The sequence below is a fragment of the Eucyclogobius newberryi genome, unplaced genomic scaffold, assembly GCF_026437365.1.
Source record: "Eucyclogobius newberryi isolate DKJ021-1_F unplaced genomic scaffold, fEucNew1.0.hap1 SCAF_13, whole genome shotgun sequence".
Taxonomy (NCBI): Eukaryota; Metazoa; Chordata; class Actinopteri; order Gobiiformes; family Gobiidae; genus Eucyclogobius; species Eucyclogobius newberryi.
The window spans coordinates 2,091,030-2,115,112 of NW_027315757.1; the positions used below are offsets into that span (position 1 = coordinate 2,091,030).

Below are 24,083 nucleotides of genomic sequence, written 5' to 3' on the forward strand. Positions count from 1 at the left end.
CTCTACCATTGTGTAGAGTGGACTCAAACCCACATGTGTCTGCAGGAGTGCGTCATCCCCCTGTACAGTGAGGCTGTGAGCTCCTGTAAGCAGCAGGACGTTCGGCCATTCCTCCAAGTGCTTCGATACACCATGTTCCAAAAACAGCTTCTGCACAAGCTTAAGGGTAGGTGAAGAATGTCCCACTGAGTTTAGCATTAAGAGGCTTTGCAAAGGCTCTTTCACACAAAGAACATAATCTCCAGTCCGAACTGGTCAGGCTGGTTTTGGTTGGATTGGTGAGAAAGAGCCTTAAAACTGACCCAGATCAAAGTACTCAACGTAGTGCTTTATTTCAAGTTTATTTTCTTTGAAGAGCGTTTCATGTAATAGCATAATATTGGTTGTTGATTACTTTTTCTTCTCTAGGCTCTTCATCTTGTGTAGACAGCCACCTGATGCAGCTTTATCTGACTGCAGTCAAGTTTGCCCGTAAAAAAGGCAACATTAATCTTGCATGGCGTCTGCTGAACAAGTGTGCAGACCAAGCTCCAGGGGACGGCCCTGAGGAGGAGCTACACACCGCCCTCAAACGCCTGTCTCTGGATGTTGCCCTGCAGGAGACCTGGGGCCCGGAGCTGGAGATTGAGAAGGCCAAGGTTTTGAGAACTGCCGGTCAGAACCACCTACCAGACATTAAAGTCTTATTACTTTTATTACAGAATTCACTTGGAATGTAGCGACACGTCCCTTGCAACATACTCTCTGCGTTTTACAGGTCAGTCTAGCGCAGCTATGGAGATGTTGAGCAAAATGGCTGTCACATACTGCAGCGGGAGGAAGAACGAGAGCGCCTCCTGCAGGTCTGTGCTCACGCTTTGCAAGTGGCTGCTGGCCGACTGGAAGGATATGACGCCTCAGCTCAAACAGGCACGTTTCTTTGTCCGTACTCTTTTGTTCTCTGGTCAATTTTCTAAGATGCTTTGAGTAATGTCATCCGTGGTGGTCTCTCATGGGAATGCTGTGCTACTAACCCTGTAGTTTAGACCATCTGAAATACATGGGATACTGGGTTCTGCTGAGGTATCTGTCAAAATGGAATGTGTTTTTCTACTATATGCGTCACATATACAATGAGAGGGGCTAAAAGGAAAGGATGGGTCCGCGCATCCTGGGAGCCTCAACCTCCGGTAAGCTTGGGAAAGGAAGAAGTTCCAGTTAAGGGGGTCTTCCGCCTTTTGTGAAAAAAGGTTGTTACTAGACTATAAAAAGTGCAGTAACTCTAGAAACGGGGAACTCCAGATCAAATCCATTGGGGAGCTCCCAGGTAAATGTAGACTTGTCTGTTGTATTGATGCCGTTTTCTGTGAATAAAGCATCTTTTAAAATACAGAAGCAAGTGGCAAGCGAGTTCTTCTTCTACTACCCAACCACCTTGAACAACACCTCTAAGAAACTACACAGCCTTTGTAGTCTTGTCTCAAATGTTAATGCTCCTGGATGAGTTCAACATTGCATTGGGATGAAATCTTGATTTTAATAAATAAATCAAATCTAATTTTAATACTTGTCAGAACAATCACCATTGAAAGGCCTTCTGTTCTAATTGTATTCATTGTATTGTATCTAATTTTAGGTGGTAAAGAAGCCAGGCGTGCTAAACACCAACAGCGTGAGCAGCCTGAGCCAGAACATCGCTGCTCTGCTGGCGGTGCCTCTGGAGGATCAGGGCACTCTGCACATCACCGCAGAGACGTCAGGTAACCACACCTCCTCTCAACCTGAACACATGCGAGAGATTCTGACTGTGTTTTTGCAGTGAAAGTGGGCGTCGGCGACGCAGACCATGTGCTGGGCAAGCTCTACCAGCTGTCCACCTGCCTGGCCCCAGAGATGGCCAAGTCCTGGGCAGCACTGGCCAGCTGGAGTTACCGCTGGGGCAGGAAGGTGGTGGATAATGCCAGGTCAGTTTCATAAGTTTCTTTGTAAAGTTTCATTATGAAAACTATTGAACTCTCTTAGCCAAGGTGAGGGGCTGCCTCTGCTGCCTGCAGAGAAGGACGAGATCGAGGAGCTTCTGCCTGAAGGCACCAGTGAAGAAGATAAAGGAGCCATCTTCAGTGTCCTGGGCCAGGCCATGTGCCGCCCCACAGGAATACAGGTACTCTCACACCTCTCTGGGACACACTGGGTGGAGTGAACACCGGTGCAGGCTCTCATCTATGTGTGCGTGTGCGTCTGCCAGGATGAGGACATGGCCCTGCAGCAAGAGGATGATGAGGATGATCTGGTAGATGTGATCTGGAGGCAGCTCACTGCGGCCTGCCCCTGGCTGCTGGACGTGGGCCAGCCCATTGCAGATGGTCTCATCAGGGTGTGGAGGCGTGTGGTAGAGCGCATCTTTGGCCTGTACCGCGTCTCCTGTCAGGCCTACTTCACCTTCCTCAAACTCAACGCTGGACAGGTCAGAGCCTCCTATAACTGGTCATCCGTGTGTTCAATGTGTGCTTATTTCCCAATAAAGGAATATCTTATCTTATCTTATCTTAGCCCTCACAGTGATGTTAATGTTTTGTAGTTGCCCCTGGATGAGAACGACCCCAAACTCATCCTGTCCTGTAACATCAGTAAGCAGAGCAATGATGACCTGATTGTAATGGCCACTCTGCGCCTCCTGCGCTTGTTAGTGAAGCATGCTGGAGAGCTGCGAGAGGGTCTGGAGGTAGGGCTTGGCTCTACACCCACTGCTCCCTGGAGAGGTAGGTGTCTTCTGAAATTGATTCAAGTCTATGTGGATAAACTCCGCTCCTATTGCTTTTAATATTCCTCTGCTCCTCAGCCATCATCCCACAGCTGTTCTCCCGTCTGAACCACCCTGAAGCCTACATCCGACAGAGCATCTGCAGCCTGCTGTGCCGAGTGGCCCAGGACTCCCCACACCTCATCCTGTACCCTGCCATCGTGGGCTCTCTGTCACTGGGAGGGGAGGCTCAGAGCGCAGGTGGGCTTGTGTTTACAACAGATCAAACACAAAAGAGTGCTGAACTGTAATCATATCCCACAATTCAATAGGCTCCTCCAAATACTTGGTTTCTCTTGTTTTTGTTGCCAGGTGGCAAGCTGCCGTCGGCCCTGCCTACCTTCCTGGGCAGTATTCAGAGTGATGGTCTGGGGGAGGAGGAGGAGGAGCAGGCGGACAGCAGCAGAGTGGGGCCCTCTGAGGAGCAGAGCTGCAGCCCAGACCAGGCCATGATGCACGACTGCTACAGCAAGATTGTGGAGAAGCTGTCGCAGGCCAACCCCGTCATGGTGCTGCAGGTAGGGCTGCTGTGGATGCTAGGGCTGCTTCTGGATGCTGGGGCTGCTTCTGGATGTTGGGGCTGCTTCTGGATGCTGGGGATGCTTCTGGATGATGGGGCTGCTTCTGGATGATGGGGCTGCTTCTGGATGCTGGGGCTGCTTCTGGATGCTAGGGCTGCTTCTGGATGATGGGGTTGCTTCTGGATGCTGGGGATGCTTCTGGATGCTAGGGCTGCTTCTGGATGCTGGGGCTGCTTCTGGATGCTGGGGCTGCTTCTGGATGCTGGGGCTGCTTCTGGATGCTGGGGCTGCTTCTGGATGCTGGGGCTGCTTCTGGATGCTGGGGCTGCTTCTGGATGCTGGGGCTGCTTCTGGATGCTGGGGCTGCTTCTGGATGATGGGGCTGCTTCTGGATGCTGGGGATGCTTCTGGATGCTGGGGCTGCTTCTGGATGCTAGGGCTGCTTCTGGATGCTGGGGCTGCTTCTGGATGTTGGGGCTGCTTCTGGATGCTGGGGATGCTTCTGGATGCTGGGGCTGCTTCTGGATGCTGGGGATGCTTCTGGATGCTGGGGCTCCTTCTGGATGCTGGGGATGCTTCTGGATGCTGGGGATGCTTCTGGATGCTGGGGCTGCTTCTGGATGCTTCTGGATGCTGGGGCTGCTTCTGGATGCTGGGGATGCTGGGGCTGCTTCTGGATGCTGGGGCTGCTTCTGGATGCTTCTGGATGCTGGGGCTGCTTCTGGATGCTGGGGCTGCTTCTGGATGCTGGGGCTGCTTCTGGATGCTGGGGCTGCTTCAGGATGCTGGGGCTGCTTCTGGATGCTGGGGATGCTTCTGGATGCTGGGGCTGCTTCTGGATGCTGGGGCTGCTTCTGGATGCTGGGGATGCTGAGGCTGCTTCTGAATGCTGGGGATGCTGAGGCTGCTTCTGAATGCTGGGGATGCTTCTGGATGCTTCTGGATGCTGGGGATGCTGAGGCTGCTTCTGAATGCTGGGGATGCTTCTGGATGCTGGGGGGATGCTTCTGGATGCTGGGGCTGCTTCTGGATGCTGGGGATCCTTCTGGATGCTGGGGATGCTTCTGGATGCTGGGGATGCTGCTGGATGCTGGGGCTGCTTCTGGATGCTGGGGATGCTTCTGGATGCTGGGGCTGCTTCTGGATGCTGGGGCTGCGTCTGGATGCTGGGGCTGCTTCTGGATGCTGGGGCTGCTTCTGGATGCTAGGGCTGCTTCTGGATGATGGGGTTGCTTCTGGATGCTGGGGATGCTTCTGGATGCTAGGGCTGCTTCTGGATGCTGGGGCTGCTTCTGGATGCTGGGGCTGCTTCTGGATGCTAGGGCTGCTTCTGGATGCTGGGGCTGCTTCTGGATGCTGGGGCTGCTTCTGGATGCTGGGGCTGCTTCTGGATGCTGGGGATGCTTCTGGATGCTGGGGATGCTTCTGGATGATGGGGATGCTTCTGGATGCTGGGGCTGCGTCTGGATGCTAGGGCTGCTTCTGGATGCTGGGGCTGCTTCTGGATGTTGGGGCTGCTTCTGGATGCTGGGGATGCTTCTGGATGCTGGGGCTGCTTCTGGATGCTGGGGATGCTTCTGGATGCTGGGGCTGCTTCTGGATGCTGGGGCTGCTTCTGGATGCTGGGGATGCATCTGGATGCTGGGGATGCTTCTGGATGCTGGGGATGCTTCTGGATGCTGGGGCTGCTTCTGGATGCTTCTGGATGCTGGGGCTGCTTCTGGATGCTGGGGATGCTGGGGCTGCTTCTGGATGCTGGGGCTGCTTCTGGATGCTTCTGGATGCTGGGGCTGCTTCTGGATGCTGGGGCTGCTTCTGGATGCTGGGGCTGCTTCTGGATGCTGGGGCTGCTTCAGGATGCTGGGGCTGCTTCTGGATGCTGGGGCTGCTTCTGGATGCTGGGGCTGCTTCTGGATGCTGGGGATGCTGAGGCTGCTTCTGAATGCTGGGGATGCTGAGGCTGCTTCTGAATGCTGGGGATGCTTCTGGATGCTTCTGGATGCTGGGGATGCTGAGGCTGCTTCTGAATGCTGGGGATGCGATGCTGGGGCTGCTTCTGGATGCTGGGGCTGCTTCTGGATGCTGGGGCTGCTTCTGGATGCTGGGGATGCTTCTGGATGCTGGGGATGCTGCTGGATGCTGGGGCTGCTTCTGGATGCTGGGGATGCTTCTGGATGCTGGGGCTGCTTCTGGATGCTGGGGCTGCTTCTGGATGCTGGGGCTGCGTCTGGATGCTGGGGCTGCTTCTGGATGCTGGGGATGCTTCTGGATGCTGGGGCTGCTCTTATGATGAGCTCTATCCACAGACAAATGTAGTGTTTTTGCCAGTGTGAGTCAAAATGGAGCTGTAACTGAGGGGTGCTGCTCTGAGTATGTGCTGTCCACAGGTGCAGCAGCTGGTGGGGGAGCTGCGACGTGTCACCCTGCTCTGGGACGAGTTGTGGCTGGGTGTCCTGCAACAACAGAACATGCACGTGATGAGGAGGATCCAACAGCTGGAGGATGAGGTCAAGAGGGTGCAGAGCAACAACACCCTGCGCAGGTCAGACGCCTTGGCACAGTCAGACACTCCACTAGCACAAACATGCTTTACTTCTCTGGGAGTGGACACGGGTCATCTGAAAGCTCTTTAAGCTCTTTAAATTAGGTGTTTCAGAAATGTCTTGTGTTTGGTACGTCATGGAGCTACCCCTTTAAGAGCTCAACCACTAATATATTTCTCCAACTCCTGAGTCCCCCCCACGCTCGCCGAGTCCCCCTCCGCGCTCGCCGGGTCCCCCCCGCGCTCGCCGAGTCCCCCTCCGCGCTCGCCGAGTCCCCCCCCGCACTCGCCGAGTCCCCCCGCCAGGTCAGGACAAGAAACGACATGTAACACTGCCCACGTCCACTACAAATGACCACACTTCAGAATCAGTGATTACTGAGCTGCTTGTGTGTGACAGGAGCCGGGGCCCCGCTCCACATCTGCGTCTGTCTCAGAGGAACTCGTCCAGTACAAGCTCTGGTCACTTCCACGTCTGAGTTTAATAAAGCCATTCAGAGCTGGCAGAGAAACACTAACAACTTTAATCAAATTTTTTTTAGCAATTTTATTTGATTTTTGAAATTGTCCAAACTTCAGTAGTTATATTTCTGAAGTATCAATCAACAATGGTACAAATGAGTTCATCTATTCTTTTTAAAGCTCTTTTGTCTCGCGCTTCACTGCTGGTTCAGGTGACTCGAATGCACCCGAGCTCTAAAACGCTGGTCATTGTTCTCTCTGTTGCATGGCTGACTGACCCGGTGCTGCGTGTGCTGCAGAGATGAAAAGACCGCCATCATGAGGGAGAAGCACTCGGCTCTGATGCGTCCGATGGTGTTTGCCCTTGAGCATGTGTGCAGCATCACCTCGGCCCCAGCAGAGACTCCACATGAGCAGTGGTTCCAGCAGACCTACGGAGAGGCCATCAGCTCGGCCCTCGAGCGCCTCCGGACCCCTCACAACCCTGCCAGCCCCGCCAGCAGCTGGATGCCCTTCAAGCAGGTCTCTACTCTCTAACACTTGTAGTTGTTGCAGTGCAGTGGTAAGCCTATGTCTTGGAACCAGTGGGTAACTGGTTAGAATCCCACAGAGCTCACGACCAAGCCCCTCTCTCTGACTCGCCATACAAACGTGCATCTAAAGAGTGGATTCAACGCAAACATGAAAATCAGAGGCTTATTGGCAGAGTTGGAGCTAACGCCTTTGACTACTCAAATGACTATTTTAGAGTAACGCCTACATTTTGGGCATCCATGTAATCTAGCACTCTTACTTTTTCAAATCAGTAACGCAGTGCTTCTCAAAGTGGGGTGTGGTGGAAAACATATCTTATAACCACTATCAAGAATAAAGTAAAACAATAGAAAAGAGTTGTCTCATCTCAATCGTGATGGTTTAATTCAGTGTACAATCTGAATGTGTCCTGGTCCATCACTTGTCCTGCCTGTGTCCCGACTCAGCAGTGGTACTTCCTTATATAGTGTTACACAAAACAGATGGTCACATGACCCACTTCAAATAGAAACATTTATAATTCTTTACAGGCAGAAAGGCAAATGGACCCTCACACACACTCGTCTGCCTCTGTGCCCCTCACACACACGTCTGCCTCTGTGCCCCTCACACACACGTCTGCCTCTGTGCCCCTCACACACACGTCTGCCTCTGTGCCCCTCACACATGTCCTGCCTCTGTGCCCCTCACACATGTCCTGCCTCTGTGCCCCTCACACATGTCTCTGCCTCTGTGCCCCTCACACATGTCCTGCCTCTGTGCCCCTCACACACACGTCTGCCTCTGTGCCCCTCACACACACGTCTGCCTCTGTGCCCCTCACACACACGTCTGCCTCTGTGCCCCTCACACATGTCCTGCCTCTGTGCCCCTCACACATGTCCTGCCTCTGTGCCCCTCACACATGTCTCTGCCTCTGTGCCCCTCACACATGTCCTGCCTCTGTGCCCCTCACACATGTCTCTGCCTCTGTGCCCCTCACACATGTCCTGCCTCTGTGCCCCTCACACACACGTCTGCCTCTGTGCCCCTCACACACACGTCTGCCTCTGTGCCCCTCACACATGTCCTGCCTCTGTGCCCCTCACACATGTCCTGCCTCTGTGCCCCTCACACATGTCCTGCCTCTGTGCCCCTCACACATGACCTGCCTCTGTGCCCCTCACACATGTCCTGCCTCTGTGCCCCTCACACATGTCCTGCCTCTGTGCCCCTCACACATGACCTGCCTCTGTGCCCCTCACACATGTCCTGCCTCTGTGCCCCTCACACATGTCCTGCCTCTGTGCCCCTCACACATGACCTGCCTCTGTGCCCCTCACACATGTCCTGCCTCTGTGCCCCTCACACATGTCCTGCCTCTGTGCCCCTCACACATGTCCTGCCTCTGTGCCCCTCACACATGACCTGCCTCTGTGCCCCTCACACATGTCCTGCCTCTGTGCCCCTCACACACACGTCTGCCTCTGTGCCCCTCACACACACGTCTGCCTCTGTGCCCCTCACACATGACCTGCCTCTGTGCCCCTCACACATGTCCTGCCTCTGTGCCCCTCACACATGACCTGCCTCTGTGCCCCTCACACATGTCCTGCCTCTGTGCCCCTCACACATGTCCTGCCTCTGTGCCCCTCACACATGTCCTGCCTCTGTGCCCCTCACACATGACCTGCCTCTGTGCCCCTCACACATGACCTGCCTCTGTGCCCCTCACACATGACCTGCCTCTGTGCCCCTCACACATGTCCTGCCTCTGTGCCCCTCACACATGTCCTGCCTCTGTGCCCCTCACACATGTCCTGCCTCTGTGCCCCTCACACATGTCCTGCCTCTGTGCCCCTCACACATGACCTGCCTCTGTGCCCCTCACACATGACCTGCCTCTGTGCCCCTCACACACACGTCTGCCTCTGTGCCCCTCACACACACGTCTGCCTCTGTGCCCCTCACACACGTCTGCCTCTGTGCCCCTCACACATGTCCTGCCTCTGTGCCCCTCACACATGTCCTGCCTCTGTGCCCCTCACACATGTCCTGCCTCTGTGCCCCTCACACATGACCTGCCTCTGTGCCCCTCACACATGTCCTGCCTCTGTGCCCCTCACACATGTCCTGCCTCTGTGCCCCTCAGAAATTAGTCTGTATGTGACTGTTGAGGACGTGCAGTGGTAAAACTAAGTGCGTCTTCTCTTTGAAACGCCTCATTCGTGAAATGAAGCGTCAATTTTGCTCAAACACAAGGAAGTCTATATATATACGGCTGGTGTACCCCGACTCCAGTCTTGTTCGGGACCATAAATCAATGAGGCCGGGTTAAACTGACCTCAACGCACTGCGGCGGTTGGTCCGCGGAAAGAATCTGCAAGAAGTCCATCTTGCCGGACACCGCCGCGGCCTGGTCTGGTTTTCAGGTCATTAGACGAGTATTCTCTCAAAAAAACACATGAATCTGCTTGGCATCAAAAAATGGACCACAGTGGACCGAAATCGTTACGCCCCTAAAACGTGATCGTTATCATTGGCAAGATATCAGTAAATGACTTCTGGATGGATGGTTTACAAAGGAGTAAAGCCACATCAGGACTTAACCAGGATCAAACCAACCTTTATCTCCCTAGTTACTGTAAAGTGGCTGGTTGCTACAAGAACGGCACGATGTGATGTAAACATTTGCCAAATCACCATGGTTTATTCTTCCCATTTGGCTGCTCCCTTTTTCCCTCAGTTGTGTTTTCTATAGTGAATAGTTGCAAAGTTACCTCAAGGTTAAAGAAATGTCCCCATGTTGTTTGTCAAACAGATCATGCTAAACATGCAGCAGCGCACTCACAAGAGAGCCAGCTATTTGCTCCGCCTGGACGAGATCAGCCCTCGCCTGGCCTCTATGAGCACCACAGAGATGGCTCTCCCAGGAGAAGTGTCTGCCTCGGACACTGTGACCATTCAGAACGTGGGGAACACCATCACCATTCTGCCCACCAAGACCAAGCCCAAGAAACTCTTCTTTCTGGGCTCGGACGGACACAACTACCCCTATCTCTTCAAAGGTCAGTGCTGTGTAACAAAGGTTAAGGGGGGTTCAAGAGAGGGCGATTGAACATAATAACAGCAGCACCTCGCTCAGTCAAGATATAGTGTGTTAAAAGTGCTTTACACCACTGCGCCACGTCTCGGTTCGCAAGGCTCAGCGGTGTGAGTGAAGTTTGGATTTCTGGTTAGGTCACATTTCTCATGGACATGTTCAGCATTGTGTAAACTCGTGTTAACCAAATTGTTGAGTGAGTGAGGAGACGAGCACACACCCAGCCAGAAGCGTCTACAATAGACACCCCACATATGTGCTTGATTGTGGTCTACATCCTGCAGACTTAATTGGCGTTGCACTCAATGCAAACACATCTGTAGATCATCTCTTGTGTTCTCTTTTGGTTCAGGCTTGGAGGACTTGCATTTGGACGAGCGCATTATGCAGTTCTTGTCTATTGTCAACACTATGTTCACCAAGATCAACCAGCAGGAGCAGCCTCGCTTCCACGCGCGCCACTACTCTGTCACTCCGCTGGGTACTCGCTCAGGACTCATCCAGTGGGTGGACGGGGCTACCCCACTCTTTGGCCTGTACAAGCGTTGGCAGCAAAGGGAGGTGGCACAGCAGTCTCAGAAGGTTTGCCCCAAAACTGCTGCTTTCATGTCAGACTATTCACCGGCATCATGTCTTTAAGTGAATTATGATGAGATTTTTATCATCACAAGTTTTGTAAAGCCCAAAGTCACAACTCGCTGAACAAGAGAGTTGTTTAAACAGAAGGTTAGGAAATCAATCAATGAATCTGTCGTTGGTCAATAATAGAGAAGTAGATCAAACCATGTTCAAAGGAATTTAGCAAATGTCCCAGAGCGCCCCCTGTCTGCACACCACTTCTCTGCAAAGTAAAAGAATAATATTATTATGAACCAAGCAAGAAGTGGTGTATGTTTTACAATGTGCTAATGTTACTAGCCTCGGTCCTGAAGAGTTAACACCTGGTTCTTGTATTCAGGCTCAAGACTCGGCCCCGGCCGCCCCCCAGGCCGCCCCCTCGGTGCCCCGCCCCAGTGAGCTGTACTACAGCCACATCGGGCCAGCGCTGAAGGCTGTTGGGCTAAGTGTGGAGGTGTCTCGGCGGGACTGGCCCCTCAGCGTCATGAAGGAAGTCCTGAAAGACCTGATGGAAGCAACTCCCTCCAACCTGCTGGCCAAGGAGCTGTGGTGCTCTTGCACCACACCCAGTGAGTGGTGGAGGGTCACGCAGGTGAGCACTGTCACAGAACTTACCTTTCCCCATTTCACGCTTCAGCTGTCCTGTCATTGCTTTCAGGACAGAACATATTTAATCATGTGTGTGACCATAGTTGTCTTAATATTTTGTTTATTTCTTCAGTCATACGCTCGGTCAACAGCGGTCATGTCCATGGTGGGATACATTATTGGGCTTGGTGACCGTCACCTAGACAACGTGCTGATTGACATGACCTCTGGAGAGGTGGTGCACATAGACTACAATGTATGCTTTGAAAAAGGTTTGGGACCTATTTTCTTCAATGTTCATTTTAAAGGACACGTTATGCAAAATAGACTTTTCTCTCTTTTAACCCCGTTCTCACATTGTTCCTCGTCACAAACACAGCGTGAGCACATTTAGCTTCATTCAGTTGATTGAATCCTAGTAAGAAAGTCTTCTCCCTCCAAGCCTCAAAAACACTTCTGAATCTCCTCCATAACTGACCTTTTCTCCATCTGTGACGTGGCTCTGAGAATCTTCTGCTGTTTTAACTCCAGAAATCATCAAAGTTCTCGGTCTAATCACAAGAAAGACAACTGCGTGGCTTCCAAGCATCGCTGAGAGAACTCTCCAGTTCTTTATTATTATCCTATGTATTTCCCTCTAGAGCCAGTAGATGGCACCAAAACTCAGTGCCATGGGAAACGGCAGAAATACAGAAAACATTTTTTCTTTTTTAGTTCTAAAACATGCGATGCCAAACTAAAGGTACTCAAGAGCATGTTTAAAGGCTAATAATGCAAATAACGCATAATGTTTGTTCTTTAAATACGATATGTTGAACCATGTTTGTGATGGGCCTAATGCTGTGCTTCTTGTGTTAGGAAAGAGTCTGCGAGTGCCAGAGAAGGTCCCGTTCAGGATGACCCACAACATTGAAACGGCTCTGGGAGTGACGGGGGTGGAAGGCATTTTTCGACTGTCCTGTGAACAAGTAAGTTGGCCCCCTTTTGACAGACCAGAGTACTGCAGCTTGGGTGGGACAGTGGTGTGACTCTGGTGCCCTATAGGTGGTTCAGATGATGCGTCGGGGCAGAGAGACCCTCCTGACCCTGCTGGAGGCCTTTGTGTACGACCCCCTGGTGGACTGGACTGCTGGGGGTGAGGTGGGCTTTGCTGGGGCTGTGTACGGAGGAGGGGGCCAGCAGACCGAGACGAGACAGACCAAACGTGAGATGGAGAGAGACATCACACGATCACTGTTCTCCTCACGTGTGGCCGAAATTAAGGTGAAATTAATGTGGTTGAAATATTCATAAAAAGTGTCATAAAAAGCCCATAAACAACAGAAGGCAGAAGCTGCTAGGCTGACTTTCGCTGTGTGCCTGCAGGTGAACTGGTTTAAGAACCGTGACGAGATGCTGGCAGTGCTCCCACAGATGGAGGAAGCACTTGATGAGTACATGATCCTCCAGGAACTGCTCTTTAAGGGCGAGAAGCAGCAGGTCACCCTGCAGGAGGAGCTAGCCTTTCTGGAAGGAGCTGAGGGCCACCCGGACCACCTCATCCTGACACTGGAGCAGAGGTCAGACTCACTGCAGCACCATATCACTGCACTCAAACATTTGAGTCAGTCAAGTATAGCTTTGTCACCATGATAAGAAATGACATATGTTAAAATGGACACATGGCATTCTGGGGCACAAGTTGTCATAAATTATATTTTATAGTTTTAGAAATGTGTTTGGAAGCAGCTTCTGGTTGTGTATGTGCAGGTATTCGGAGCATAACCAGCTTCAGTCTCGTCAGAAGACTGTGCAAGAGGCTATCCAGTCCAAGTTGTCTGACCTGGAGCATTGTATCAGCCAGTACCAGGCAGCTTTCTCCAGCCTGGAGGCCACTCAGCTGGCCAGCCTGCTGCAGGACATCAGCAGCCCCATAGACCTGGGTGTGTTCATCGAATCATAAGTCTGAATATGTAAAAGGGTTTTGTTCTGCATAGTAACCATGTGCCTCTGTTCCTCAGGTCCTCCTAGCTATGTGCCAGCCACAGCCTTCCTGCAGAATGCTGGTCAGGCCCATGTGATCAGCCAGTGTGAGAGCCTGGAGGCGGAGCTGAGCTCTCTGCTGCAGCAGCGCCGGGGGCTTCTCCGAAGTTGCCTGGAGCAGCTGCACAGCTATGCTACTGTGGCCCTGCTGTACCCTCGCATCAGCTTACGGCGCCATCGAGCCTACCAGTGGAAGAGCTGGTTAGAGGAGCTGATGAGGGAGATGACAGCAGAGAAATGCCAGCATATCTATCGGCAGTATGACCAATCATTACATTGACAAAAATAGCACTGTCTTCAGCGTCTTCAAGCTTATGGTATCTTATAAGACATGATGATTATTCATTTGTCTTGATAGATACGAGGTGCTGTATGCGTCCCAGACCCCCTCACCTTCCTGTCAGTTCCTTTCCAAAATGGAGCTGACGTTACAGCATCAAGTGGCAGAGGCCAATGAGCGCCTCCTGCACCAGGCTGAGCGGCTGAAAGCAGAGGGAACCACTGCGGCCCTCTGTGAGGAGCAGCTGCAGGAGATTGAGCGCTGCATCGCAGTGTTTCTACAGGAGAATGAAGAACCAGGAGCTCTGAGCCTCTCAGGAATAGTCACCTCTGCCCTGTGCACTCTGTGCAGGTAAGACACGTCTCATTTGTGATGCAAGAAGCTGGTCACATCCTCTGTTTTGATTAGCGTTGTCAAGATAATAATATTTCAAACTCTTTTCCAATACTATGGAATCGTCCCTCTTCTGTCCCTCCTCTGGCCCCCCCTCTGGCCCCTCCTCGGCCCCTCCTCTGGCCCCTCCTCGGCCCCTCCTCTGGCCCCTCCTCAGCCCCCTCTGGAGGAGAAGAGACAAGGGAGAGCAGAGCCCTCAGAAAGGCTCATATATTTGTATACAGTGATCCCTCGTTTATCGCAGGGGTCACGTTCCAAGAAGAACACGCGGCAGTCGAAATCCGCGAAGTAGAAACCTTTATTTTTTTACAGTTATTATACAATGAAATACTCCATAAAACATTGAAGCTCACGCACGACGCCGCTCTCACCGGCCTCTCACACGGCGCTCTCATCGGCCTCTCACACGGCGCTCTCATCGGCCTCTCACACGGCGCTCTCATCGGCCTCTCACACGGCGCTCTCATCGGCCTCTCACACGCCGCTCTCATCGGCCTCTCACACGCCGCTCTCACCGGCCTCTCACACGCCGCTCTCATCGGCCTCTCACACGCCGCTCTCATCGGCCTCTCACACGCCGCTCTCATCGGCCTCTCACACACGCCGCTCTCACCGGCCTCTCACACGCCGCTCTCATCGGCCTCTCACACACGCCGCTCTCACCGGCCTCTCACACGCCGCTCTCATCGGCCTCTCACACGCCGCTCTCATCGGCCTCTCACACGCCGCTCTCATCGGCCTCTCACACACGCCGCTCTCATCGGCCTCTCACACGCCGCTCTCACCGGCCTCTCTCACGCGCCGCTCTCACCGGCCTCTCACACACGCCGCTCTCATCGGCCTCTCACACGCCGCTCTCATCGGCCTCTCACACGCCGCTCTCATCGGCCTCTCACACGCCGCTCTCACCGGCCTCTCACACGCCGCTCTCACCGGCCTCTCTCACGGCGCTCTCACCGGCCTCTCACACGCCGCTCTCATCGACCTCTCACACGGCGCTCTCACCGGCCTCTCACACGCCGCTCTCACCGGCCTCTCACACGCCGCTCTCACCGGCCTCTCACACGCCGCTCTCATCGGCCTCTCACACGCCGCTCTCATCGGCCTCTCTCACGGCGCTCTCATCGGCCTCTCACACGCCGCTCTCACCGGCCTCTCACACACGCCGCTCTCACCAGCCTCTCACACGCCGCTCTCACCGGCCTCTCACACGCCGCTCTCACACGCCGCTCTCACCGGCCTCTCACACACGCCGCTCTCATCGGCCTCTCACACGCCGCTCTCATCGGCCTCTCACACGCCGCTCTCATCGGCCTCTCACACGCCGCTCTCACCGGCCTCTCACACGCCGCTCTCACCGGCCTCTCTCACGGCGCTCTCACCGGCCTCTCACACGCCGCTCTCACCGGCCTCTCACACGCCGCTCTCACCGGCCTCTCACACGCCGCTCTCACCGGCCTCTCACACGCCGCTCTCACCGGCCTCTCACACACGCCGCTCTCACCGGCCTCTCACACGCCGCTCTCATCGGCCTCTCACACGCCGCTCTCATCGGCCTCTCACACGCCGCTCTCATCGGCCTCTCACACGCCGCTCTTATCGGCCTCTCACACACGCCGCTCTCATCGGCCTCTCACACGCCGCTCTCATCGGCCTCTCACACGCCGCTCTCATCGGCCTCTCACACACGCCGCTCTCACCGGCCTCTCTCACGCGCCGCTCTCACCGGTCATGCGCCGCTCTCACCGGCCTCTCACACACGCCGCTCTCATCGGCCTCTCACACGCCGCTCTCATCGGCCTCTCACACGCCGCTCTCATCGGCCTCTCACACGCCGCTCTCACCGACACGCCGCTCTCACCGACCTCTCACACGCCGCTCTCACCGGCCTCTCACACGCCGCTCTCACCGGCCTCTCACCGGCCTCTCACACGCCGCTCTCACCGACACGCCGCTCTCACCGGCCTCTCATCGGCCTCTCTCACGGCGCTCTCATCGGCCTCTCACACGCCGCTCTCACCGACCTCTCACACGCCGCTCTCACCGACCTCTCACACGCCGCTCTCACCGGCCTCTCACCGGCCTCTCACACGCCGCTCTCACCGACACGCCGCTCTCACCGGCCTCTCTCACGGCGCTCTCATCGGCCTCTCACACGCCGCTCTCATCGGCCTCTCACACGCCGCTCTCATCGGCCTCTCACACGCCGCTCTCATCGGCCTCTCACACGCCGCTCTCATCGGCCTCTCACACGCCGCTCTCACCGGCCTCTCACCGGCCTCTCACACGCCGCTCTCACCGACACGCCGCTCTCACCGGCCTCTCACACGCCGCTCTCATCGGCCTCTCTCACGGCGCTCTCATCGGCCTCTCACACGCCGCTCTCACCGACCTCTCACACGCCGCTCTCACCGGCCTCTCACCGGCCTCTCACACGCCGCTCTCACCGACACGCCGCTCTCACCGGCCTCTCTCACGGCGCTCTCATCGGCCTCTCACACGCCGCTCTCATCGGCCTCTCACACGCCGCTCTCACCGGCCTCTCACACGCCGCTCTCACCGGCCTCTCACACGCCGCTCTCATCGGCCTCTCACACGCCGCTCTCATCGGCCTCTCTCACGGCGCTCTCATCGGCCTCTCACACGCCGCTCTCACCGGCCTCTCACACACGCCGCTCTCACCAGCCTCTCACACGCCGCTCTCACCGGCCTCTCACACGCCGCTCTCACACGCCGCTCTCACCGGCCTCTCACACGCCGCTCTCACCGGCCTCTCACACGCCGCTCTCATCGGCCTCTCACACGCCGCTCTCATCGGCCTCTCACACGCCGCTCTCATCGGCCTCTCACACGCCGCTCTCACCGGCCTCTCACACGCCGCTCTCACCGGCCTCTCACACACGCCGCTCTCACCGGCCTCTCACACGCCGCTCTCATCGGCCTCTCTCACGGCGCTCTCACCGGCCTCTCACGCGCCGCTCTCACCGGCCTCTCACACGCCGCTCTCACCGGCCTCTCACACACGCCGCTCTCACCAGCCTCTCACACGCCGCTCTCACCGGCCTCTCACACGCCGCTCTCACACGCTGCTCTCACCGGCCTCTCACACGCCGCTCTCACCGGCCTCTCACACGCCGCTCTCATCGGCCTCTCACACGCCGCTCTCATCGGCCTCTCTCACGGCGCTCTCACCGGCCTCTCACGCGCCGCTCTCACCGGCCTCTCACACGCCGCTCTCACCGGCCTCTCACACACGCCGCTCTCACCGGCCTCTCACACGCCGCTCTCACCGGCCTCTCACACGCCGCTCTCACCGGCCTCTCACTCGCAAACTTCAATTTGGCAAGCGGTTTTACGTACGTGTCCATATGAATCCATAACGTTATTGACACAGGTAGAGAAGACGCGGAGAGACAGTTAAGCCGAATGCAGAACACAATGCATGATGAAAATCCGTGAAGCAGCGAGAGCGTGAAAAGTGAATCGCTTCTTCAAAGAACAAATCAATGAAAGACACTGTGGAAATAAATGTAATTTAGCCCATTTAAACTCTGATTATTACTGTTGTATCTGGCAAATTTTTAATTGTATAATTAATATTTATTTGGTTGCAGCTCTCAATTATTTTAGTAATTGAGTAGTCTATTGATGATTTACTTCATTTAATCGAGTAATCGGATAAGAACTTTATAGCTTTATTGGCTGTTTCTTGAAAATAAACATTACTCAAATCACACACAAAAAAGGGGTTAGTGTCACATGCACCATTTGTAAATGGACTAACTGTTGTTGGACTTTTCTTTCCTTGGAAAATCCTCTAAAACCTTGAAGAGCCGCTTCTCTCTGCCATCCGGGATTCATAGAACCTTAGTTCTGTCTTCTCTGATATTTGTTTCAGGAGAAACCTGGTGATGGAGGGCGCTGCGGCTAGTGCAGGGGAGCAGCTGCTGGAGCTGACCTCTCGTGATGGGGACTGGTTCCTGGAGGAGCTGTGTAGTATGATGGGGAACGTGTGTGCTCTGAGCACCTTGCTACAGTGCTGCCCCCTGCTGTCACATGACCTTGATCTGCCCCCCCCCTCAGCCACCAGCCAGACCATGTACCTGGCCAACGGTGTCTATACCTGCCTACAGGTGTGAACAACCAATCACAAGTCATTTCTCCTGCTTTTTATTTTTACAAGGCATGTAAAGCAAAAAGATGCCCGAGCCACCTCAGCTGCTCCTCACAATGTGGCGGAGCAGTTGCTCTGCTCCGGGCTCCTCCTTTGTGACTGAGCTCCTCCCTCTATCGCTAAGGGAACAGCCACTCTGTGGAGGAACCTCATTTCCACCGCTTGTATCCACTGTTCCCTCTAAGCTGTGGGATAAACGGCATAAAGATGTAATGTTCGCGTTACTTATTGTGCAGATAAGTGCAGTGTGAGTGAATGTGGTTCTGTTCTTCCTTGTATGGTTCTGTTCTTCCTTGTATGGTTCTGTTCTTCCTTGTATGGTTCTGTTCTTCCGTGTATGGTTCTGTTCTTCCTTGTATGGTTCTGTTCTTCCTTGTATGGTTCTGTTCTTCCTTGTATGGTTCTGTTCTTCCTTGTATGGTTCTGTTCTTCCTTGTATGGTTCTGTTCTTCCGTGTATGGTTCTGTTCTTCTGTGTATGGTTCTGTTCTTCCTTGTATGGTTCTGTTCTTCCTTGTATGGTTCTGTTCTTCCTTGTATGGTTCTGTTCTTCCGTGTATGGTTCTGTTCTTCCTTGTATGGTTCTGTTCTTCCTTGTATGGTTCTGTTCTTCCGTGTATGGTTCTGTTCTTCCGTGTATGGTTCTGTTCTTCCTTGTATGGTTCTGTTCTTCCTTGTATGGTTCTGTTCTTCCTTGTATGGTTCTGTTCTTCCGTGTATGGTTCTGTTCTTCCGTGTATGGTTCTGTTCTTCCTTGTATGGTTCTGTTCTTCCTTGTATGGTTCTGTTCTTCCTTGTATGGTTCTGTTCTTCCGTGTATGGTTCTGTTCTTCCTTGTATGGTTCTGTTCTTCCGTGTATGGTTCTGTTCTTCCGTGTATGGTTCTGTTCTTCCTTGTATGGTTCTGTTCTTCTGTGTATGGTTCTGTTCTTCCTTGTATGGTTATGTTCTTCCTTGTATGGTTCTGTTCTTCCTTGTATGGTTCTGTTCTTCCTTGTATGGTTCTGTTCTTCTGTGTATGGTTCTGTTCTTCCTTGTATGGTTCTGTTCTTCCGTGTATGGTTCTGTTCTTCCTTCTATGGTTCTGTTCTTCCTTGTATGGTTCTGTTCTTCCGTGTATGGTTCTGTTCTTCCGTGTATGGTTCTGTTCTTCCTTGTATGGTTCTGTTCTTCCGTGTATGGTTCTGTTCTTCCTTGTATGGTTCTGTTCTTCCTTGTATGGTTCTGTTCTTCCTTGTATGGTTCTGTTCTTCCTTGTATGGTTCTGTTCTTCCGTGTATGGTTCTGTTCTTCCGTGTATGGTTCTGTTCTTCCGTGTATGGTTCTGTTCTTCCTTGTATGGTTCTGTTCTTCCTTGTATGGTTCTGTTCTTCTGTGTATGGTTCTGTTCTTCCTTGTATGGTTCTGTTCTTCCGTGTATGGTTCTGTTCTTCCGTGTATGGTTCTGTTCTTCCGTGTATGGTTCTGTTCTTCCGTGTATGGTTCTGTTCTTCCTTGTATGGTTCTGTTCTTCCTTGTATGGTTCTGTTCTTCCGTGTATGGTTCTGTTCTTCCTTGTATGGTTCTGTTCTTCTGTGTATGGTTCTGTTCTTCCTTGTATGGTTCTGTTCTTCCGTGTATGGTTCTGTTCTTCCTTGTATGGTTCTGTTCTTCCTTGTATGGTTCTGTTCTTCCTTGTATGGTTCTGTTCTTCCTTGTATGGTTCTGTTCTTCCGTGTATGGTTCTGTTCTTCCTTGTATGGTTCTGTTCTTCCTTGTATGGTTCTGTTCTTCCTTGTATGGTTCTGTTCTTCCTTGTATGGTTCTGTTCTTCCGTGTATGGTTCTGTTCTTCCTTGTATGGTTCTGTTCTTCCGTGTATGGTTCTGTTCTTCCGTGTATGGTTCTGTTCTTCCGTGTATGGTTCTGTTCTTCCTTGTATGGTTCTGTTCTTCCTTGTATGGTTCTGTTCTTCCTTGTATGGTTCTGTTCTTCCGTGTATGGTTCTGTTCTTCCTTGTATGGTTCTGTTCTTCCGTGTATGGTTCTGTTCTTCCTTGTATGGTTCTGTTCTTCCTTGTATGGTTCTGTTCTTCCTTGTATGGTTCTGTTCTTCCTTGTATGGTTCTGTTCTTCCTTGTATGGTTCTGTTCTTCCTTCTATGGTTCTGTTCTTCCTTGTATGGTTCTGTTCTTCCTTGTATGGTTCTGTTCTTCCGTGTATGGTTCTGTTCTTCCTTGTATGGTTCTGTTCTTCCTTGTATGGTTCTGTTCTTCCGTGTATGGTTCTGTTCTTCCGTGTATGGTTCTGTTCTTCCGTGTATGGTTCTGTTCTTCCGTGTATGGTTCTGTTCTTCCTTGTATGGTTCTGTTCTTCCGTGTATGGTTCTGTTCTCCCTTGTATGGTTCTGTTCTTCCGTGTATGGTTCTGTTCTTCCTTGTATGGTTCTGTTCTCCCTTGTATGGTTCTGTTCTCCCTTGTATGGTTCTGTTCTTCCTTGTATGGTTCTGTTCTTCCGTGTATGGTTCTGTTCTTCCTTGTATGGTTCTGTTCTTCCGTGTATGGTTCTGTTCTTCCGTGTATGGTTCTGTTCTTCCGTGTATGGTTCTGTTCTTCCGTGTATGGTTCTGTTCTTCCGTGTATGGTTCTGTTCTTCCGTGTATGGTTCTGTTCTTCCTTGTATGGTTCTGTTCTTCCTTGTATGGTTCTGTTCTTCCGTGTATGGTTCTGTTCTTCCGTGTATGGTTCTGTTCTTCCTTGTATGGTTCTGTTCTTCCGTGTATGGTTCTGTTCTTCCTTGTATGGTTCTGTTCTTCCTTGTATGGTTCTGTTCTTCCTTGTATGGTTCTGTTCTTCCGTGTATGGTTCTGTTCTTCCGTGTATGGTTCTGTTCTTCCTTGTATGGTTCTGTTCTCCCTTGTATGGTTCTGTTCTTCCTTGTATGGTTCTGTTCTTCCGTGTATGGTTCTGTTCTTCCGTGTATGGTTCTGTTCTTCCGTGTATGGTTCTGTTCTTCCTTGTATGGTTCTGTTCTTCCTTGTATGGTTCTGTTCTTCCTTGTATGGTTCTGTTCTTCCGTGTATGGTTCTGTTCTTCCTTGTATGGTTCTGTTCTTCCTTGTATGGTTCTGTTCTTCCGTGTATGGTTCTGTTCTTCCTTGTATGGTTCTGTTCTTCCTTGTATGGTTCTGTTCTTCCGTGTATGGTTCTGTTCTTCCGTGTATGGTTCTGTTCTTCCTTGTATGGTTCTGTTCTCCCTTGTATGGTTCTGTTCTCCCTTGTATGGTTCTGTTCTTCCGTGTATGGTTCTGTTCTTCCTTGTATGGTTCTGTTCTCCCTTGTATGGTTCTGTTCTCCCTTGTATGGTTCTGTTCTTCCTTGTATGGTTCTGTTCTTCCGTGTATGGTTCTGTTCTTCCTTGTATGGTTCTGTTCTTCCGTGTATGGTTCTGTTCTTCCGTGTATGGTTCTGTTCTTCCGTGTATGGTTCTGTTCTTCCGTGTATGGTTCTGTTCTTCCGTGTATGGTTCTGTTCTTCCGTGTATGGTTCTGTTCTTCCTTGTATGGTTCTGTTCTTCCTTGTATGGTTCTGTTCTTCCGTGTATGGTTCTGTTCTTCCTTGTATGGTTCTGTTCTTCCTTGTATGGTTCTGTTCTTCCGTGTATGGTTCTGTTCTTCCTTGTATGGTTCTGTTCTTCCGTGTATGGTTCTGTTCTTCCTTGTATGGTTCTGTTCTTCCTTGTATGGTTCTGTTCTTCCTTGTATGGTTCTGTTCTTCCGTGTATGGTTCTGTTCTTCCGTGTATGGTTCTGTTCTTCCTTGTATGGTTCTGTTCTCCCTTGTATGGTTCTGTTCTTCCTTGTATGGTTCTGTTCTTCCGTGTATGGTTCTGTTCTTCCTTGTATGGTTCTGTTCTTCCGTGTATGGTTCTGTTCTTCCGTGTATGGTTCTGTTCTTCCTTGTATGGTTCTGTTCTTCCTTGTATGGTTCTGTTCTTCCGTGTATGGTTATGTTCTTCCTTGTATGGTTCTGTTCTTCCTTGTATGGTTCTGTTCTTCCTTCTATGGTTCTGTTCTTCCGTGTATGGTTCTGTTCTTCCGTGTATGGTTCTGTTCTTCCTTGTATGGTTCTGTTCTTCCGTGTATGGTTCTGTTCTTCCTTGTATGGTTCTGTTCTTCCTTGTATGGTTCTGTTCTTCCTTGTATGGTTCTGTTCTTCCGTGTATGGTTCTGTTCTTCCGTGTATGGTTCTGTTCTTCCTTGTATGGTTCTGTTCTCCCTTGTATGGTTCTGTTCTCCCTTGTATGGTTCTGTTCTTCCTTGTATGGTTCTGTTCTTCCTTGTATGGTTCTGTTCTTCCGTGTATGGTTCTGTTCTTCCTTGTATGGTTCTGTTCTTCCTTGTATGGTTCTGTTCTTCCGTGTATGGTTCTGTTCTTCCGTGTATGGTTCTGTTCTTCCTTGTATGGTTCTGTTCTCCCTTGTATGGTTCTGTTCTTCCTTGTATGGTTCTGTTCTTCCGTGTATGGTTCTGTTCTTCCTTGTATGGTTCTGTTCTTCCGTGTATGGTTCTGTTCTTCCGTGTATGGTTCTGTTCTTCCTTGTATGGTTCTGTTCTTCCTTGTATGGTTCTGTTCTTCCTTGTATGGTTCTGTTCTTCCTTGTATGGTTCTGTTCTTCCGTGTATGGTTCTGTTCTTCCTTGTATGGTTCTGTTCTTCCGTGTATGGTTCTGTTCTTCCTTGTATGGTTCTGTTCTTCCTTGTATGGTTCTGTTCTTCCTTGTATGGTTCTGTTCTTCCGTGTATGGTTCTGTTCTTCCTTGTATGGTTCTGTTCTTCCTTGTATGGTTCTGTTCTTCCGTGTATGGTTCTGTTCTTCCTTGTATGGTTCTGTTCTTCCTTGTATGGTTCTGTTCTTCCTTGTATGGTTCTGTTCTTCCTTGTATGGTTCTGTTCTTCCGTGTATGGTTCTGTTCTTCCTTGTATGGTTCTGTTCTTCCTTGTATGGTTCTGTTCTTCCTTGTATGGTTCTGTTCTTCCTTGTATGGTTCTGTTCTTCCTCTGCCCAGTAGACTCCTGACCGTGGCAGAGGCTGAGCATAATACTCGTTGCAACACGATTTTATTCAGGATTCAGGAAACAGAATGCAGGACGTAGGGAGCAGCGGTGGCAGAGCACCGCGCACCGAGAACACACAGAAAAACAGCAGCAGACTTCCTGTTACCCACAATGCCCCCCTCTCTCTCTTAAAGGGCCAGCCAGGCTGGTAAAACTTGTCTCATTCGTGGGTTTTGAACGCTGATTTCTCTGGGAGTAAAGTGTTTACATGCACACCAAGATGACTGATTGCATCGGATTAAAGCAACTATTTGTTTTTTTCCTTTGCATGTGAACGCACTGACTCACTCACTGCGCACAACCTCAGCTGCGCAGGGGGCGGGGCACCGTCGAGCTGCAGGCAGAGTCATTTGTTTACCACAGATCAGTTCTTTAAACGGCGCCTCCCAACACTTCACACCCCCTGATTAGTGCCTCCATGAATGACTTCTAACTGATTTATACCCTCATATTTAAGCAGCTGTTGATGCTCCCACATTCCGCAGAGACCTGTCCTATGCACAACCAGCAGTGTGAGATATTTTAAAGTTATACAAATCAAAATTGCATATAGACCTGCGTGTATGGATCCTACGATACGTGTTGTGGCGGGGACGAGTTATTCATTGGTTGGGCACGACATTGATTTGGACGATCAATCTGCATCCTACAGTTATGTGAAAATGACTGCTGAGGTGAATTGGGGAAAGGCCTCCTTGTAACAATCCAGATGTTGCATTGTTTGTACATTGTTGGTGTTTTGTACGTTTCCCAACAGAAGGCGCTCACATGTGTCTGTATTCTTTAGGAACTGAACACAAACTTCCGTCAGATCATCTTCCCCGAGGCTCTGCGCTGCATGATTAAAGGAGAGCCCACGCTGGAGACCATGCTGACGGAGCTGGACACTCTGGTGGAGCAATCATCTGATGGGCTGGGCCTCCAGGACCTGATGGAGAACCTGCAGGCCTCTGCAGGACAGGAGTATGATGGACACTGCCTGCATGTCACCAGGTAG

At 51.8% G+C, this 24,083-nt stretch overlaps 1 protein-coding gene across 1 annotated transcript in view; it reads left to right on the forward strand.

Annotated features, from left to right (window-relative positions):
• smg1 (SMG1 nonsense mediated mRNA decay associated PI3K related kinase) overlaps nt 1–24,083 on the forward strand; it is a 185,572-nt gene that overhangs the window by 121,377 nt on the left and 40,112 nt on the right. The window contains exons 28-51 of the mRNA XM_072442335.1: nt 46–166; nt 409–654; nt 758–909; nt 1,616–1,739; nt 1,799–1,943; nt 2,002–2,140; nt 2,225–2,443; nt 2,558–2,738; nt 2,819–2,980; nt 3,092–3,297; nt 5,688–5,842; nt 6,604–6,826; nt 9,639–9,885; nt 10,273–10,502; nt 10,879–11,130; nt 11,260–11,398; nt 11,985–12,094; nt 12,171–12,389; nt 12,492–12,685; nt 12,876–13,048; nt 13,127–13,406; nt 13,507–13,779; nt 17,720–17,954; nt 23,874–24,079. Of these exons, the coding sequence (XP_072298436.1) occupies nt 46–166; nt 409–654; nt 758–909; nt 1,616–1,739; nt 1,799–1,943; nt 2,002–2,140; nt 2,225–2,443; nt 2,558–2,738; nt 2,819–2,980; nt 3,092–3,297; nt 5,688–5,842; nt 6,604–6,826; nt 9,639–9,885; nt 10,273–10,502; nt 10,879–11,130; nt 11,260–11,398; nt 11,985–12,094; nt 12,171–12,389; nt 12,492–12,685; nt 12,876–13,048; nt 13,127–13,406; nt 13,507–13,779; nt 17,720–17,954; nt 23,874–24,079 (4,631 nt within the window). The remainder of the gene's footprint in view (nt 1–45; nt 167–408; nt 655–757; nt 910–1,615; nt 1,740–1,798; nt 1,944–2,001; nt 2,141–2,224; nt 2,444–2,557; nt 2,739–2,818; nt 2,981–3,091; nt 3,298–5,687; nt 5,843–6,603; nt 6,827–9,638; nt 9,886–10,272; nt 10,503–10,878; nt 11,131–11,259; nt 11,399–11,984; nt 12,095–12,170; nt 12,390–12,491; nt 12,686–12,875; nt 13,049–13,126; nt 13,407–13,506; nt 13,780–17,719; nt 17,955–23,873; nt 24,080–24,083) is intronic.